Here is an 18,423-nt window from a genome sequence, read left to right as displayed (position 1 = left end):
AGTATAGGAACTGTGCCCAGGGAGATGGACATTTTGAGAAAGAGATTTACTTTTAAGCTAATGGTGAGATTCATACCAGCTCACACTTCAACCATGCCGCACAACATGACATTCAACAAAACACATACCAATGAGCATGACCATTGCAGCAACGTGCTGAAAACATTTTTAACAAACTAACAACTGCAGGTAAAGTACGCATTGGGCTGGGTGCCCAGCATCCTCTATGGACTAGGAGAAAAGGATTTACCGGTAGGTATTAAAATGCTGTTTTCCCATACGTCCTAGAGGATGCTGGGGTCCACTTCAATACCATGGGGTTATACCAAAGCTCCAGTTCGGGCGGGACAGTGCGGATGACACTGCAGCACCGATTGACAAAACTTTAGGTCCTCATCGGCCAAGGTGTCAAACTTGTAAAACTTAGCAAACGTGTTTGTCCCCGACCAAGTAGCTGCTCGGCAAAGTTGCCGAGATCCCCCGGGCAGCCGCCCAGGATGAGCCCACCTTTCTAGTAGAATGGGCATGCACCAAATTTGGTATCGGCACTCCTGCCGTGGAATGAGCGTGCTGAATCGTACCTCTGATCCAGCGCGCAATGGTCTGCCCGTGGCAAACGCAGGATTTGCATGGGGGGGGTTTCCAGAACTGGGCGGAGCCAATCACGGGGGGTGGAAACTGACGTGACCCAGTATATGCTGGGTCCGTAAAACTAGTGTGTGTGTGTGTGTGTTTGTTTGTTTGTGTGTGTGTGTGTGTGTGTGTGTGTGTATGTATGTATATATATATATATATATAATACTGGTCCGGCACTCATAAATAAACAGCTGATGGTATATATGCTCCGGTGCCCTCCAACCAGACTGGTATGCTCCGGTGCCCTCCAACCAGACTGGGTGGTCTGTACATGCACGTAGAAAGAACCAGGCGGCACTCAGGAGACAGTAATACGAAACCAACGGGTGCTTTACTTCAACGTTTCGGGGTTCGGGACCCCATCTTCAGGGGTCCTGAAGACGGGGTCCCGAACCCCGAAACGTTGAAGTAAAGCACCCGTTGGTTTCACTGTATTACTGTCTCCTGAGTGCCGCCTGGTTCTTTCTACGTATATATATATATATATATATATATATATATATATATATATATATATATATATATATATATAGGAATCGCAAGTCTGGCACTCCATGCTTGTGGCTGTAGCTGCGGCGGTGCCCTCACAGTGATGGGGTACAGGTTGCAAAAGTGCGTCAAAAACCGTGGTCAGGTTTGTATCATCAACGTTTCAATATTTTCATATTGTCATCAGGATATCAAACAAAGTTACAACATACCTTTTAAGCATGTCCACCTCCAGTGAAATGCTGGCGTCAGGGCCGGGACTGCACACACACACACACACACACACACACACACACACACACACACACACACACACACACACCATATTAAACATGCATACACACACATATATATATATATATGTACAGTACACATATATATACACATGTATATATATATATATCTATCATGTGTGTGTGTGTTTATATGTATGTATGTATATACATGTGTATATATGTATGCACATGGATATATATGTACTATAATTAAAATAAAGTAAACTTTTATTGCACGTACAAGTGCCACCAGGAAGACAGCAGGCTGCAGAGGACGCTAGACAGCCATAAATAATACTCATGCAGCTATATAAAAAAAAACACTTTTTTTTTTAGTGGAGGGTTTTTTTGGGGTGCTCGGACCCCCCCCCCCCCCCCCCCCGGGTGCACCACTGTCTGCTTAGAAGCAGGACGCCCAATGTTGTTGGAAACATACAGGAAAACAGAGCCTTTGTTTTCCGTATCCGAGCTGTTCTTGCGACATAAATTCTCAAAGCTCTGACCACATCCAGAGACTTTGTAGCAGCGAAGGTGTCAGCACAATAGGTTGGTTTATATGGAAAGAATAAACCACCTTTGGAAGACATTGCTGACGAGTTCTTAACCCTATCTTCATGAAAAATCAAGTAAGGGCTCTTGTGAGACAAGGCTCCAAACTCAGACACCTGCCTTGCGGATGGCAAAGCTAACAGCATGACCACTTTCCAAGTGAGAAACTTTAACTCTATCTCCCGGACAGGTTCAAACGAATCCGATTTAAGGAACTGCAACACCACGTTAAGATACCATGGTGCCACAGGAGGCACAAATGGAGGTTGGATGTGTAGAACCCCTTTCACGAACGTCTGAACTTCTGGAAGGGAGGCCAATTGTTTCTGAAAGAAAACCGACAAGGCTGAAATCTGGACCTTGATTGAATCCAATCGGAGGCCCGCATCCACACCCGCCTGAAGAAAATGGAGAAAACGGCCCAACTGAAACTCTTCCGTTGGAGCTTTCTTGGTTTCACACCAAGACACATATTTTCTCCAAATATGGTGGTAATGTTTAGACGTTACTCCCTTCCTGGCCTGAATAAGAGTGGGAATGACTTCTTTGGGAATACCCTTTCGGGCTAGGATCCGGCGCTCAACAGCCATGCAGTCAAATGTAGCCGCGGTAAGTCTTGATACACGCACGGCCCCTGCTGCAGCAGGTCCTCGCGAAGAGGAAGAGGCCGAGGATCTTCTATGAGCAACTCCTGAAGATCTAGATACAAAGCCCTCCTTGGCCAGTCTGGGACAATGAGGATTGCTCGAACCCTTGTTCTTCTTATGATCTTGAGAACTTTCGGTATGAGTGGAAGTGGAGGGAAGACATACACTGACCGAAACACCCACTGGGTCCTTAGTGCATCCACTGCTATTGCTTGAGGGTCTCTTGACCTGGAACAATATCTCTGAAGATTCTTGTTGAGACGAGATGCCATCATGTCTACTTGAGGAACTCACCAAAGACCTGTCACCTCTGCGAAGACTTCTTGGTGGAGGCCCCATTCTCCTGGGTGGAGATCGTGTCTGCTTAGGAAGTCTGCTTCCCAGTTGTCTACTCCCGGAATGAAAATTGCAGACAGAGCTCTTGCATGTCTTTCTGCCCAGAGGAGGATCTTTGTCACCTCTGCCATTGCCGCTCTACTTTTCGTTCCGCCCTGACGGTTTATGTACGTGACTGCTGTTACATTGTCCTACTGGATCTGTACGGGCTGATCTTGAAGAAGATGCACCGCTTGTAGAAGGCCGTTGTAAATGGCTCTCAACTCCAGAATGTTTATGTGAAGACAAGTTTCTTGACTTGAATATCTTCCTTGAAAGCTTTCCCCCTTTGTGACTGCACCCCAGCCTCGGAGACTCGCATCCGTGGTTACTAAGACCCAGTCCTGAATCCCGAACCTGCGTCCCTCTAGGAGGTGAGAACTGTGTAGCCACCACAGGAGCGAAATTCTGTCTTTGGATGACAGGATTATCCTCTGATACATGTGTAGATGGGATCTGGACCACTTGTCCAACATGTCCCACTGGAATACTCTGGCATGGAATCGGCCAAACTGTATGGCCTCGTAGGCCGCTACCATCTTTCCCAACAACCAAATGCATTGATGAATCGACACTCTTGTTGGTTTCAGATTTGTTTTTACCATTCTCTGGATTTCCAGAGCCTTTTCTACTGGAAGAAATACCCTCTGTAGTTCTGTGTCCAGTATCATCCCCAGAAAAGACAATCTTTTCGGTTCCAACTGTGATTTTGGAAAATTTATGATCCAACCGTGTTGTGGAAGTTCTGTCAGGGAGAGTGCAATCTGCACCAACCTTTTCCTGGACCTCGCTTTTATCAGGAGATCGTCCATGTAAGGAATTATATTGACTCCTTGCTGTCGAAGGAGGACCATCATCTCCATCACCTTGGTGAACACCCTCTGTGCCGTGGAGAGTCCGAATGGCAACGTCTGAAATTGGCAATGACAATACTGTATCGCGAATCTCAGATAAGCTTTATGTGGAGGATAAATGAGAACATGTAAGTAGACATCTTTTATGTCCACTGACACCATGAAGTCCCCTTCCTCCAGACTGGAAATCACTGCCCTCAGATATTCCATCTTGAACTTGAACCGTTGCATGTAGAGATTCAGAGTTTTCAGGTTTAGAATCGGTCTGACCGAGCCGTCCGGCTTCGGAACTACGAATAGGCTTGAATAAAACCCTTCTTCTTGTTGTAACAAGTGAACCAGGACAATGACTTGATCCTGACACAATTTTTGTATTGCTGCTGTTACCACTTCCCTGTCTGGGATAGAAGCTGGTAAGGTCGATTTGAAAAATCGGCATGGGGGAATGTGTTGAAACTCCAGTTTGTACCCGTGGGACACTATTTGTACGACCCACGGGTCCAGGCCAGATAGAACCCAGAACTGACTGAAGAGTTTCAGACATGCCCCCACCTGAGCGGACTACCGCAAGGGAGCCCCAGCATCATGCTGTAGATTTGGCAGAAGCAGAGGCTGATTTCTGCTCCTGTGATCCTGGAGACACTGTGGAATTTTTTCCTTTTCCCCTTCCTTTACCCGCAAAGAAAGGAGACCCTTTACCCTTTTTGTATTTATTGGGCCGAAAGGACTGCATCTGAGAGTGATGTGTCTTTTTTGTCGGCGCAGGAGCATTAGGCAAGAATGTCGACTTACCTGCGGTAGCGCAGAAACTAAAGCATCCAGCCCATCTCCAAACAAGGCCTCACCTTTATACGGGAGAGTCTCCATATTCCTTTTGGAATCTGCATCAGCATTCCATTGGCGAATCCACAACACCATTCGTGCTGAGATTACCATGGTAGCAGCTCTTGATCCCAAGAGACCAATATCATTCATGGCTTCTAGAATGTACGCAGCAGCGTCTTTGATATGACCCAACGTTAGGAGTATCTCGTCTCTATCTATTGTGTCAATTTATGATGACAAGTTTTCTGACCACTTTTCAATAGCACTACTCACCCATGCACAGGCAATGGTAGGCCTGAGTAGTGTCCCATTGGCCACATAAATAGATTTTAACATAGTCTCCAACTTGCGGTCTGCCGGCTCCTTTAATGAAGCCGTCCCAGGCGCAGGGAGAATCACCTTTTTTGTTAACCGTGACAGGGCACTGTATAAAATGGGGGGTGACTCCCACCTTTTCCTGTCCTCTGCAGGGAAGGGGTAAGCTACCTGAATTCTTTTGGGAATCTGAAATTTCTTTACAGGGTTTGCCCAAACTCCCTCAAAGAGACTGCTCAGCTCATGAGATGGAGTAAAAGTGACATTAATTTTCTTTTCTTTATAAAAGTAAGCCTTCTCCTGTGGTAAAGGAGGGGCATCCGTAACTTCCAAAACCTCCTTTATAGCAACAATCATGTATTGAATGTTTTACGCTAATTTTGGATCTATTCCCCTGAAATCACTAGTGTCGACAGAGGAATCAGAGTCCGTGTTGGTATCAGTTTGTACTACCTGTGCAAATGACCTTTTATGTGAACTAGAGGGGTCCCCAGGGCAGAACTATTAAAAATCACATCTTCCACGGATTTTCTCCAGGTTTCTGCATGAGACTCAGACTTATCTAATCTCTTACTGATATGATTCACACTATCACGCAATTCTTTCACCCATTCAGGCTGGTGGTGTGCCGGCAGCGCCACCACATTACAACTCTGTGTCCCTAAAATGCCTCCCTCAGGGGAAGAGCTCCCTGCCTCAGACCTGTCACCACACGTGCACAAACACACCACAGACACTCCGGGGCTTATAGGGGACAGACCCACAGTAAATTCTGTCAGAAGGACACAGAAAAGATTTGCCAGTTCACAACTCCCTGTGTAATGTAAAATGTCCACAGAGATCTGTAGCGCTTTTATAATGCCAAATACCTATAATTAAGCACCAATTTTACATTGTGCCCCCCCTTACTTGCACCCTGACACTTGATTCAGAAGTGGAGGAGGACCAGCGTTTTCTTCCCCTGCAGCTTGCTTGGAGAAAATGGCGCTGAGCAGTGTGCTGGCTGACTGAGGAGGAAGCCGCACCCCCTGTAATGGCGCGTTTGGGCCACGGCATAATATACTACTTTTAACAGTCTAAGAGTAGGTTTCATGCTGCCCAGAGCGCCCCCCCCCCCCCCGCGCTCACTGCACCCATCTGAGCGCTGTGTAATGGATAGCATGTTCCCGCAGTGTTCCCGCCCGCTGCGCGGTACCTTGAGCCGTCACGATGACCGGAGATCCCTCTTGCAGATCTCCGGTAATATTATTCACCCGTCTTTTGACTTCTGGCTCTGTTAGGGGGGTGACGGCATGCTGTGAGTGTAAGCGCATAGCCGCAGCTAGTGTTCAGTACCCTTCAGGAGCTAATGGTGTCCTGTCAGCAAGATGCAGAGCCATGAAACTCTTTAGGAAGTTGGTTCCTACTTCTTCTCCCTAACTCCCACGAAGCAGGGAGACTGTTGCCAGCAGCCTCCCTGAAAATAAAAACCTAACAGTAAGTCTTTTAGTGAAACTCAGTAGAGCTTCACTAGAGTGCGACCAGTCTGCCTGGGCATATTTTCTAAACTGAGTTCTGGAGGAGGGGCATAGAGGGAGGAGCCAGATCACACTCTAGAAAAGTCTTAAAGTGCCCATGGCTCCTGCGGAACCGTCTATTCCCCATGGTACTGAAGTGGACCCCAGCATCCTCTAGGACGTATGAGAAAATAGGGTGATGAGACAAGATCGTGTAGCGATGCTTCAAGCAGCACCAGAAAAGAAATGTGAACAGAATACTTGTATCTGGTCCACTAGATATTCCACAGCTAGCCCTATTATACCTCGTGGCAGTAAAGCTCTATGGCCCATTATTAAGACCGATAAATCTCTGTCGTGCTTCCAACAGACCCAGGTTATGACTAGTTACAAACAAGGTCATAATTTACGTGATCACTTAGTAAAAACCGATATCACTGATTACACTCCTAAGCGGGGTATCTTTGGATCTATTAAAAAAGCTGGCTGTTATAGGTGCCCCTCTTGCATAACCTGTTCATCTTTAATTACTGGATCATTCTTTGTACATCCAGAAACCAAAAAGAAATTTAACATCAGACATGTCTTGAATTGTACGACTAGATTTACATACCTCCCAACTTTACAGTTCTCCACAGAGGGACATACGCGAGGCGAAGCCGCGCGCGCACCCGAAAAGGGGGTGTGGCCCATGAAAAGGGGCGTGGCTTCGTGGAGGACCCACGATCGCGAGCCACACCCCTTTTCATCACTGAGGGGGCATGCCCAGCGCTTTGTGAGCCGCTGGCATGCCCCCTCTCCCTCTGTCTCCAATGAATAGACGCTGTGCGCATGCGCACAGCGTCTATTCACCGCTGCTCTGCTAAGCAGGGCAGCGAGACACAGAGACTCCCAACTGCCCCCCCCCCCCCCACCGCGGGACACTGCGGCCCGCGGGTGGGACAGCGGGACAGTCCCCAAAAAACGGGACTGTCCCGCGAAAATCAGGACAGTTGGGAGGTATGGATTTATTATATATTACATCATTTGTCCCTGTAAGTTATTATATGTAGGACTCACTTCTCGTACTTTACGAGAACGCATGGCACTGCACCACTCCAACATTAGCCAGGCTCTAGCGCAGTGATTTTCAACCTTTTTTTACTCGCGGCACACCGAACAATATTTTAAAATTGCCAAGGCACACCATCAGTTCCCCACAGAAACCCCCCCCAAAACAACACATTGGCCCTCACAGTAATAAAAAAATCCACACATACATTGGCCTACACAGAAAAAATAATCACATTGCTCCCCACATAAATCATGTTGCTCGCACATAAAGCAATCACATTTCTGCCCACATATGTCCTATTATTCCCCACAGGAGAAAAATAACAAATATTAGCCCCTTCCTGTCAGCTTTCCTCCTCCTTGTACCTCAGTGGCGGGGGTTCATGGTGGAGTGCTGCGAATACTGTGCAGCGGACGGTCAGGCAGGTGTGGATGTGGGTGGGCAAGGAAAGCTGTGTATGGAGGCAGGAACTGGAAGATGTGTATTCTGGCTGGGTGGTGAGACACAGCGGCCGTGACCTATGATATCACACCGCTGCATCTTCAAGGCATAGGTCACAGCTGGAGCACAACTGATCCTCTAAGAAGAGCCCGGGCCAACAGTTAACTCTGAAGGTGCAGGAAGCTGCTCTGGCTCCGCGGCACACCTTGCAACTGGTCGCGGCACACTAGTGTACCACGGCGCACTGGTTGAAAAAGCCTGCTCTAGCGGGTAATTCTAATGAACAACACGTGTCAAGAATTTGCTGTGCTAAAGCACATACACTGTCAGAACTTCGGTATCAAATAATAGATCACGTTCCTCTGTTGCGGAGAGGGGGAGACAGGGTTCTAGCACTACATAGACTAGAGGCCAGGTGGATAATCAAGCTGAATACAATGCAACCTTTAGGCTTGAATGAAAAAATAAATTGGAATTATTTGCAGTATAAATAATAAATTCATCTGCTTTGGTCGCCACATGAGTTTGTTGTAGAGTTAGGATTAATCCTTTGAACTGCATGCAAGCGTTTATTGGGAGTAATTCCAAGTTGATCGCAGCAGGAATTTTGTTAGCAGTTGGATAAAACCATGGCCCTCGTTCCGAGTTGTTCGCTCGCAAGCTGCTTTTAGCAGCTTTGCACATGCTAAGCCGCCGCCTACTGGGAGTGAATCTTAGCTTCTTAAAATTGCGAACGAAAGATTCTCAAAATTGCGATTACACACCTCTTAGCAGTTTCTGAGTAGCTCCAGACTTACTTGGCATCTGCGATCAGTTCAGTGCTTGTCGTTCCTGGTTTGACGTCACAAACACACCCAGCGTTCGCCCAGACACTCCTCCGTTTCTTCAGCCACTCCCGCGTTTTTCCCAGAAACGGTAGCGTTTTTCCGCACACACCCATAAAATGGCCTGTTTCCGCCCAGAAACACCCACTTCCTGTCAATCACACTCCGATCGCCTGAACGAAGAAAAAGCCGAGAATAAAATACCTAACTGCATAGCAAATTTACTTGGCGCAGTCGCAGTGCGAACATTGCACATGTGCACTAAGCGGAAAATCGCTGCGATGCGAAAAAATTTAACGAGCGAACAACTCGGAATGACCCCCCATTTGCACTGCAGGGGAGGCAGCTATGACATGTGCAGAGAGAGAGAGAGAGATTTGGGTGTGGTGAGTTAAATCTGCAATCTAAATTGCAGTGTAAAAATAAAGCAGCCAGTATTTACCCTGCACAGAAACAAAATAACCCACCCAAATCTAACTCTCTCTGCACATGTTATATCTGCCTCCCCTGCAGTGCACATGGTTTTGCCCAACTGCTAAAAAACGTCCTGCTGCGATCAACTTGGAATTACCCCCATTAAGTGTTGTTATACTGATGTATATGTCTTGATTGTTCCATTGATGCATTCCCTCTTTTAATCCTATATAGTTCCATGTTTAATGTACTATGTAGGTATACACGGCACAGGGTGAGAATGGATAGTGGCCCTCATTCCGAGTCGTTCGCTCTGTATTTTTCATCGCATCGCAATGAAAATCCGCTTAGTACGCATGCGCAATATTCGCACTGCGACTGCGCCAAGTAATTTAACAATGAAGATAGTATTTTTACTCACGGCTTTTTCATCGCTCCGGCGATCGTAATGTGATTGCCAGGAAATGGGTGTTACTGGGCGGAAACACGGCGTTTTATGGGCGTGTGGTTGAAACCGCTACCGTTTCCGGAAAAAACGCAGGAGTGGCTGGAGAAACGGGGGAGTGTCTGAGCGAACGCTGGGTGTGTTTGTGACGTCAAACCAGGAACGACAAGCACTGAACTGATCGCACAGGCAGAGTAAGGTTGAAGTTACTCAGAAACTGCAAAGTAGTTTGTAATCGCAATATTGCGATTACATCGGTCGCAATTTTAAGAAGCTAAGATACACTCCCAGTAGGCGTAGGCTTAGCGTGTGTAACTCTGCTAAATTCGCCTTGCGACCGATCAACTCGGAATGAGGGCCAGTGTTGTATATATTGTAACACATGCATATCGCCATGCTGTGTACACCGTTTTAATGTGCAACTAAGGTGTTGTTGCTTTTTCTATATCTCCACTTTTTGAGTCTATCATGTTTCACACTATGCTTTGATTTGTTATATGGCTTCCCCTGTCAGGCTGATCGACCAGGGTTAGCGTAGGAGACTCCTTGCATCGGGTTGTTATGGCAACTGCCGCCTCCCGATGATGTAATCTTTCAGGCGCCCCGTCCTGACCGGAAGTTCCACGCTGGTCCTGGGCTGAGCACGCCGGCATGGGGACGCTATATAGGCAAGTTGTATCTGGCTTGTTGAATTGTCTTCCTGCGAGCACTAGCATTACCTGATGAAGGGACCCGCTGTGGCCCGAAATGCTGCATTGTAAATACAGTATGCCTGTGCTTTGATTTCACAAACTGCATGACCTGTATCTATGGACGCTTTACCCAGGATATGTATGTACGCAGCTTTCTACTTTACGGACATTAAAAATACATGTTGATATATTAAGTCCTGAAGTGCCGTGTCCGTTTTGAACATTGATTTGTTCTGACCCTGCCATTTTTGCATTATGGGATAATGGCACGCAGACCGCTGTTTAATATTGTGAGTGCCGGATCATTCAGATACTGTATGTATATATATATATATATATATATATATATGTATATATACACTGCTCAAAAAAATAAAGGGAACACTAAAATAACACATCCTAGATCTGAATGAATGAAATATTCTTATTAAATACTTTGTTCTTTACATAGTTGAATGCGCTGACAACAAAATCACACAAAAATTATCAATGGAAATTAAATTTATTAACCCATGGAGGTCTGGATTTGGAGTCACACTCAAAATTAAAGTGGAAAAACACACTACAGGCTGATCCAACTTTGATGTAATGTCCTTAAAACAAGTCAAAATGAGGCTCAGTAGTGTGTGTGGCCTCCACGTGCCTGAATGACCTCCCTACAACGCCTGGGCATGCTCCTGATGAGGTGGCGGATGGTCTCCTGAGGGATCTCCTCCCAGACCTGGACTAAAGCATCCGCCAACTCCTGGACAGTTGGTGGATGGAGCGAGACACGATGTCCCAGATGTGCTCAATTGGATTCAGGTCTGGGGAACGGGCGGGCCAGTCCATAGCATCAATGCCTTCGTCTTGCAGGAACTGCTGACACACTCCAGCCACATGAGGTCTAGCATTGTCTTGCATTAGGAGGAACCCAGGGCCAACCGCACCAGCATATGGTCTCACAAGGGGTCTGAGGATCTCATCTCGGTACCTAATGGCAGTCAGGATACCTCTGGCGAACACATGGAGGGCTGTGCGGCCCCCCAAAGAAATGCCACCCCACACCATTACTGGCCCACTGCCAAACCGGTCATGCTGGAGGACGTTGCAGGCAGCAGAACGTTCTCCTTGGTGTCTCCAGACTCTGTCACGTCTGTCACATGTGCTCAGTGAGAACCTGCTTTCATCTGTGAAGAGCACAGGGCGCCAGTGACGATTTTGCCAATCTTGGTGTTCTCTGGCAAATGCCAAACGTCCTGCACGGTGTTGGGCTGTAAGCACAACCCCCACCTGTGGACGTCAGACCCTCATACCACCCTCATGGAGTATGTTTCTGATCGTTTGAGTAGACACATGCACATTTGTGGCTTTCTGGAGGTCATTTTGCAGTACTCTGGCAGTGCTCCTCCTGTTCCTCCTTGCACAAAGGCGGAGGTAGCGGTTCTGCTGCTGGGTTGTTGCCCTCCTACGGCCTCCCCCACGTCTCCTGATGTACTGGCCTGTCTCCTGGTAGCACCTCCATGCTCTGGACACTACGCTGACAGACACAGCAAACCTTCTTGCCACAGCTCGCATTGATGTGCCATCCTGGATGAGCTGCACTACCTGAGCCACTTGTGTGGGTTGTAGACTCCCTCATGCTACCACTAGAGTGAAAGCACCGCCAGCTTTCAAAAGTGACCAAAACATCATGCAGAAAGCATAGGAGCTGAGAAGTGGTCTGTGGTCACCACCTGCAGAACAACTCCTTTATTGGGGGTGTCTTGCTAATTGCCTATAATTTCCACCTGTCTATTCCATTTGCACAACAGCACGTGAAATTGATTGTCAATCAGTGTTGCTTCCTAAGTGGACAGTTTGATTTCACAGAAGTGTGATTGACTTGGAGTTACATTGTGTTGTTTAAGTGTTCCCTTTATTTTTTTGAGCAGTGTATATATATATATATATATATATATATACACACTGTACATTTCATGGAAGTGTAAGTCTGCTATGAAACAATTAATAAATATAATAATTTCCAAACTATTATATAATTTATTTCCGATTGAGCAAAATGAGTTCTGTTTTTCTATTCACTGTGCACTAAATATTAAAGGTCACATATGAAAACCTTAACCTTAGGAAACAAATGTAAACTGCAGACAAGTAGAATCAGCATGGTGCTTGACTCAGAATCAGACCCCGTATGTGTTTTTTGGGGTTGGGGCCTCATTACTGGCAGCCAGGATTCTGGCAGCAGAATGCGGCGAGGGGGGGGGGGGGATAGGTTTGGCGAGTAGAACAAAGCAAAGCCGCTGAGCTTGCCACAGGTTCTATTCCCACTCTATGGGTGTCGTGGACACCCACAAGTGGAAATAGTCCCTTCTAGGCGGCATGCCGACTGTCTGTATTTTTAAGGCTCGGGATGCATGGGGAGTTATTGCGACCGTCGGTCACATAACTGCCTCCCGTTTTTTGATGTGATGTGACATTGGTGTTTATAAATGTATTGCACTAGGAGGCACTTTGCTTATTTTTTGTTTTTCTGTTTGATATATAAACATGTATTATACACATGACTAAGTAGCAATATATAGTGCCTCATGAAATCAATGTATCATTCTTGCCTAGTCTCCCAGAACAGCCAGGAGGCTCCCAACAAAGATGAAGCTCCTGGCCCCCTGGGAAAGTGGGCAAGTCTTCCGAAGTTACCTATACCCTGCCACCCAGTTGCTCAATTACCCAGTGGGCAGCACTGAATTGCGTCATCGTAGCAATGCCTCCCACTGTACAATGCCAGTGATCTCGGCATTGTATAGCGGGGGTGTGGGTATGATGACACGATTGCACAGCCACACCCCCACCCATATCTTTTACTGTTGCATCATGCCCCCTCTATGCAAAGCCATGCCCCCCGCATCGCCTGTTGCTGTGCCGCCCCCTATCCAGAAAGTCGTTAACTACTGTATGCAGTGTATACAGCTCATTCCCACCCCATGACACTATATACAGGGGTGGCACTCGTTATACCGGCTGTCGGGATACCGGCGCTCAGCATACTGGCGCCGGAATCCCGACCGCCGGTATACTGATAACTTTTCTCCCTCTTGGAGAGAGAATAAATAGCGTGGCGCACCCACAAGGGGCTCTTTTGTGCTCACAACGCTGCCGGGATTCCGGCTGTCGGGGATCCCGGCGCCAGTATGCTGGCGTCGGGGTCCCAACAGCCGGCAATTCGTAGTACACCCTATATACATAATTTACCTTGTCTTCACTAAAAGACAGGATGTGACTGGTGCTACTACCCATGTATCAAACTCATTACCATACACCAGCGGTGGCCAAGCAGTGGCTCTTGAGCCACATGCGGCTCTTTCTTTCTTCAAATGTGGCTCCTAAAACACAATTCACATGACCCCAACAGATTTGGTAACCACTGCAGAAAGACACGCGGCAGCACTACGGGGACTTAGAACTGAGGGAGCCAGATACTAGAGATGAGACACATCCACCAACAAGTTAGGGGAAGCTGAAGTGACACATGTGGGATCTGGCTGAAGTGACACAGCAGGGTGCTGGCTGAAGTGACAGGAGGGTGGGTGCTGGAGTTACACAGCAGGGTGCTGGCTGGAGTGACACAGGAGGGTGCTGGTTGAAGTGACAGGAGGGTGGTGACTGGAGTGACACAGTAGGGTGCTGGCTGAAGTGACAGTAGGGTGCTCGTTGGAGTGACAAGAGGGTGCTGGCTGAAGTGACACATGGGGGAGCTGAAGTGTATTATGTGAATCCGGCTTTTTCAATATATTTTATGTGGATCTGGCTTTTGCAATTATTTTATGTGGAAGTGGCTTTTTCAATGTATTTTGTGTTGGATCTGGCGTTTTCAGTGTATTTTATACCAGGGGCGTGGCCTAGCAGGCACAAGGCCACACCCCATTTTTTCATGCTCGCCTTCGTCTCGATGTCGGCTCTTTGACGTACCTAACAAATTTTTGGGACTCTTTGTCTCTGACTGGTTGCCCACCCCTGCCATACACTAACAAGAAATTAACAATTATAATAATGTCTATGGCTAGGGTTACCTTCTTTTCATTTTCTGATTCTGGACAGGTGGTGTGACCAGGGGTGTAATCAAAACCACACTTTTTTTTTTTTATGCAAGAGCCCCCTCGTGCCCTGTATGCCAGCCCAGAGCCCCCTCGTGCCCTGTATGCCAGCCCAGAGCCCCCTTTGTGCTCTGTATGCCAGCCCAGAGCCCCCTCATGCCTCCGCACGTCTTACATGCTAACTTTGTATTTTTGTGTTAACAGATGAAAGAAATGGGATCAAAGCAGGAACTATGACTTAGTGAATGTGGGGAAGACCTGATGGAAGCCTAAATAATACCTGTGCTGTTATATAGAGAGTGTTAATGCAGTTATGTGACTGCCTAACAGATACTTACCGTTACCGAGTATTGGCAGGTGTAATGTATCAATTAAGTGCTTTGATTTTATTAAATGCGCATGTGGGCACTAAATACATGCAATGCACTATAGAGGAGAACTGACTAATTCACTTAAATAATGTTTGGGTTACGGTTATTATGTGACAGTTGATTTGGTTTACAGAATAATATAGGGAACATCTTTTATACTGTTAAACTGTACAGTATGTGCAATAAAGTTTATTTTGTAACAATAGCTATTGTGCATTGTTGCTTATCAAGTGATTTTATTTATATGTTGAGTATGTTATGTATAATGCACTCAGAATAGTAACAGTTGCATATAACTTATTGATAGGCAATATGCAGCATGGCCATCTTTCACCTGGAGCCCTCACTTTCAGGTTTATAGTCAGAACTGGGGCCACAGGTTAGTCATGTGACTGCATAGTGAGTGGAGGAAGTGCAGATCAGTGGAGGAGGAAGTGCACTGCAGTCAGTGTCCTGTCTTCTCCCTTCTTCCTCTGTAGAAAAAAATCACGAGCCTGATTATGAGTTGGACACAAAGGGCAGATCTCACAGATCTCAGCATACTACGCATGCGCCACAGTAAGAAATCAGTAACAGCGTATTTCATCAGGCATTCCACACAGACAGACATTGCTAGTGCATAAAGATTGATTCGTCCATCGATGGACACAATTTCAATGTAATTAGCATTTCTTTACCTCTCATGAGAGCGTCGTAGGCGTGTGAGCCAGGGGCGGAACTTTCGGAAGACAATAGAGTCAGTTGCCGCCAGGCTCCAGCTCTGAACGGGTCACTTCTCCATTGTTCCAGCCTAGGTCACTGGCAGCGGTTGCGAGCTGATTACTGCGATGGCTGCGGCAGTGTAGCTCTTATTATTAGCAGCAGCCGGCACTATGTGAACTTGTTCCCCCTGCTCTTTGTCGGTAAGCACAGCTCCTCCAGCTACTCTCACTCTCTCTCTTCCCCCCCCCCCCCCTCCCCCCAGCCGGAGATCCGCCTCCAAAATGAGGGGGGGGGGGGGTGTTAGGTGGAGCTGCTTGCTTTGTAGTGAGAACTTTGGGCTCTCAGTAGCAGGGGGTCTCTGGGGGCGTGTGTTCTGCTGTATCCGTCCAGGGGTGCTCTGTCTGTTGTATCAGTCCAGGAGTGCTCGGTCCTCTGTACCTGAAAGGGGTGATCTGTCCCTTCATCCAGAGGTTATGCCTCAGTGTAAAATGAAAATAATAAAAGCTAAAAACAAAAAGCCTAAAATATAATTCTTAAAGAATATATGTATTATTTTGTTTGTCACACAATACGTTTGTGCATCAGAAATAGTAATTGAACACTACGGTTGACCTTCACCAACAGTGTGGCATAATACATGTATGAGTACAAAATAATAATATACTGCGGTCTGACCGGTATTGGCACAGTACTTATGATAATGAAAGAAAAAATATATAGGACTATGTGTACAGTATACTATACAATTTCTATTTTATTTTCGTAAGTACAGTGACACTGCCGGTCAGACCACAGTATATCATGATTTCCTATTCATACACATATTGTGAGACACTGTTGGTGAAGGTCAACCGCAGTGTTCTATTAATATTTCTGACTCATACACGGATTGTGCGAAATTGTTGCTGAAATTAAACCGCAGTATTTGATTACTATTTCATACTCATACACATATTGTGCAACACTGAAGGTGGTAAAAAAATTTTTTTACAAATTGTGATGTGTGCTGCATCTCACTTCATTCATGTTTGTAAATAGGAATGGAGGACGAACAGTTGAGAGGAGAGCAGGAAGCACATACTAGTGGTGCAGGTGCTGTCACCAGTCATGACGATGCAAGTCCATCAACGTCATTTACTAAGGCCAATGCTCAAGGGCATAGACAGCTTAAGTCATTTAAATTTTACATTGGTAAAGAAAAAACATCAAATAAGAGATTTATGGTAAGAACGTACCTTTGTTAAATCTCTTTCTGCGAGGTACACTGGATTCCACAGGGAATAACATTGGGGTGTAGAGTTGTATCTTGATCCAAGGCACCAACAGGCTAAAGCTTTGACTGTTCCCAGGATGCCTTACACTGCCTCCTCTATAACCCCGCCTCCAGCACTGGAGCTCAGTTTTATTAACCAGTCCAATGCAGTAGCAGGTAAAAGAGACGGTAACAGCTAGTAGCCACAGCGAACCGCATTCTCACGACAGAAGGTACCAGCGGCTAATGCCATTCAAACCCAAAGAAGCTAAGTGCGTCAGGGAGGGGGGGGGGGGCGCCCTGTGGAATCCAGTGTACCTGGCAGAAAGAGATTTAACAAAAGGTAAATTCTTAGCATAAATCTCCTTTTCTGCAGCGGGGTACACTGTATTCCACAGGGAATAACATTGGGGAATGTCCTAAAGCAGTTCCTCATGGGAGGGGACGCACTGTAGCAGGCACAAGAACCCGGCATCCAAAGGAAGCATCCTGGGAAGCGGAAGTATCAAAGGCATAGAACCTAATGAACGGTCTAACGGTCTAGTAGCAGGAGCTGGAAGTCCACCCTGTACATAAGCTTGTGCAATCACCATTCTAATCCATCTGGCCAAGGTCTGCTTATTCGCAGGCCAGCCACGTTTATGAAAACCAAAAAGGACAAAGAGAATCAGATCTCCGAAGGGAGGCGGTTCTCTTCACATTGATACAGAGAGCCCATACCACATCCAAAGACCGCTCTTTGCCAGACAAATCAGGAGAGATAAAGGCCGGAATCACAATTTCTTGGTTAAAGGTAGATAACGGTCACAGTGAAAAATCAGAAAGGGAGACCTACAGGATAAGGCACCCAGGTCTGAAACCCATCTAGCAGAGGCAATAGCCAGCAAAAACAAAACCTTAAGCATAAGCCATTTAATGTCCACAGACTCAAGAGGTTCAAACGGAGACTCTTGGAGGGTGTCCAGAACAACCGACAAATCTCAAGGAGCCACAGGATGAACATAGGGAGGTTGAATCCGTAAAACACCCTGAGTGAAGGTATGAACGTCAGGCAGAGTCACAATTTTTCGCTGAAACCAAACCAACAAGGCTGAAATATGAGCCTTGAGGGAGGCCAGACGAAGGCCTAAGTCGAGGCCCTGTTGCAGAAAAGCCAAAAGTTTGGCAGCACTGAACTTGTATGCATCATAATTCTTAGTTACACACCAGGTGAAGTAAGAATTCCAGACCCTATAATAAATCCGAGCTGCAGTCGGTTTACGGGCTTTCAACATAGTTTGAATGACCGCTTCAGAAAATCCCTTGGCCCTCAGAACTGAAGCTTCAAGAGCCATGCCGTCAAAGCCAGTCGGGCCAGATCCTGGTAGACACAAGGGCCCTGAACGAGGAGGTCTGGGCGTTGCGGAAGTAGAAGAGGACTCTCTATTGAGAGACCCTGCAGGTCGGAGAACCAATGCCGTCTGGGCCACACTGGAGCGAGTAGACGTAGTAATCCTTCTTCTTGCTTGAACTTCCTTTTCTCTAACGTCCTAAGTGGATGCTGGGGACTCCGTAAGGACCATGGGGAATAGAGGCTCCGCAGGAGACTGGGCACATCTAAAGAAAGCTTTAGGACTATCTGGTGTGCACTGGCTCCCCCCCCTATGACCCTCCTCCAAGCCTCAGTTAGATCTCTGTGCCCGAACGAGAAGGGT

General features: G+C 46.8%; 1 protein-coding gene across 1 annotated transcript in view; it reads left to right on the top strand.

Moving 5' to 3' along the window:
* Window positions 1–14,980, top strand: part of VWA3A (von Willebrand factor A domain containing 3A) — a 772,281-nt gene extending 757,301 nt beyond the window's left edge. The window contains exon 34 of the mRNA XM_063934415.1: window positions 14,609–14,980. Coding sequence (XP_063790485.1) covers window positions 14,609–14,646 — 38 coding nt within the window. The 3' untranslated portion in view covers window positions 14,647–14,980. The remainder of the gene's footprint in view (window positions 1–14,608) is intronic.
* Window positions 14,981–18,423: the final 3,443 nt, after the last annotated feature.

This window comes from Pseudophryne corroboree, chromosome 7, assembly GCF_028390025.1.
Source record: "Pseudophryne corroboree isolate aPseCor3 chromosome 7, aPseCor3.hap2, whole genome shotgun sequence".
NCBI lineage: Eukaryota > Metazoa > Chordata > Amphibia > Anura > Myobatrachidae > Pseudophryne > Pseudophryne corroboree.
The sequence above is the reverse complement of the archived record's forward strand: the minus strand, read 5'-3'. Positions and strand labels throughout refer to the sequence as shown.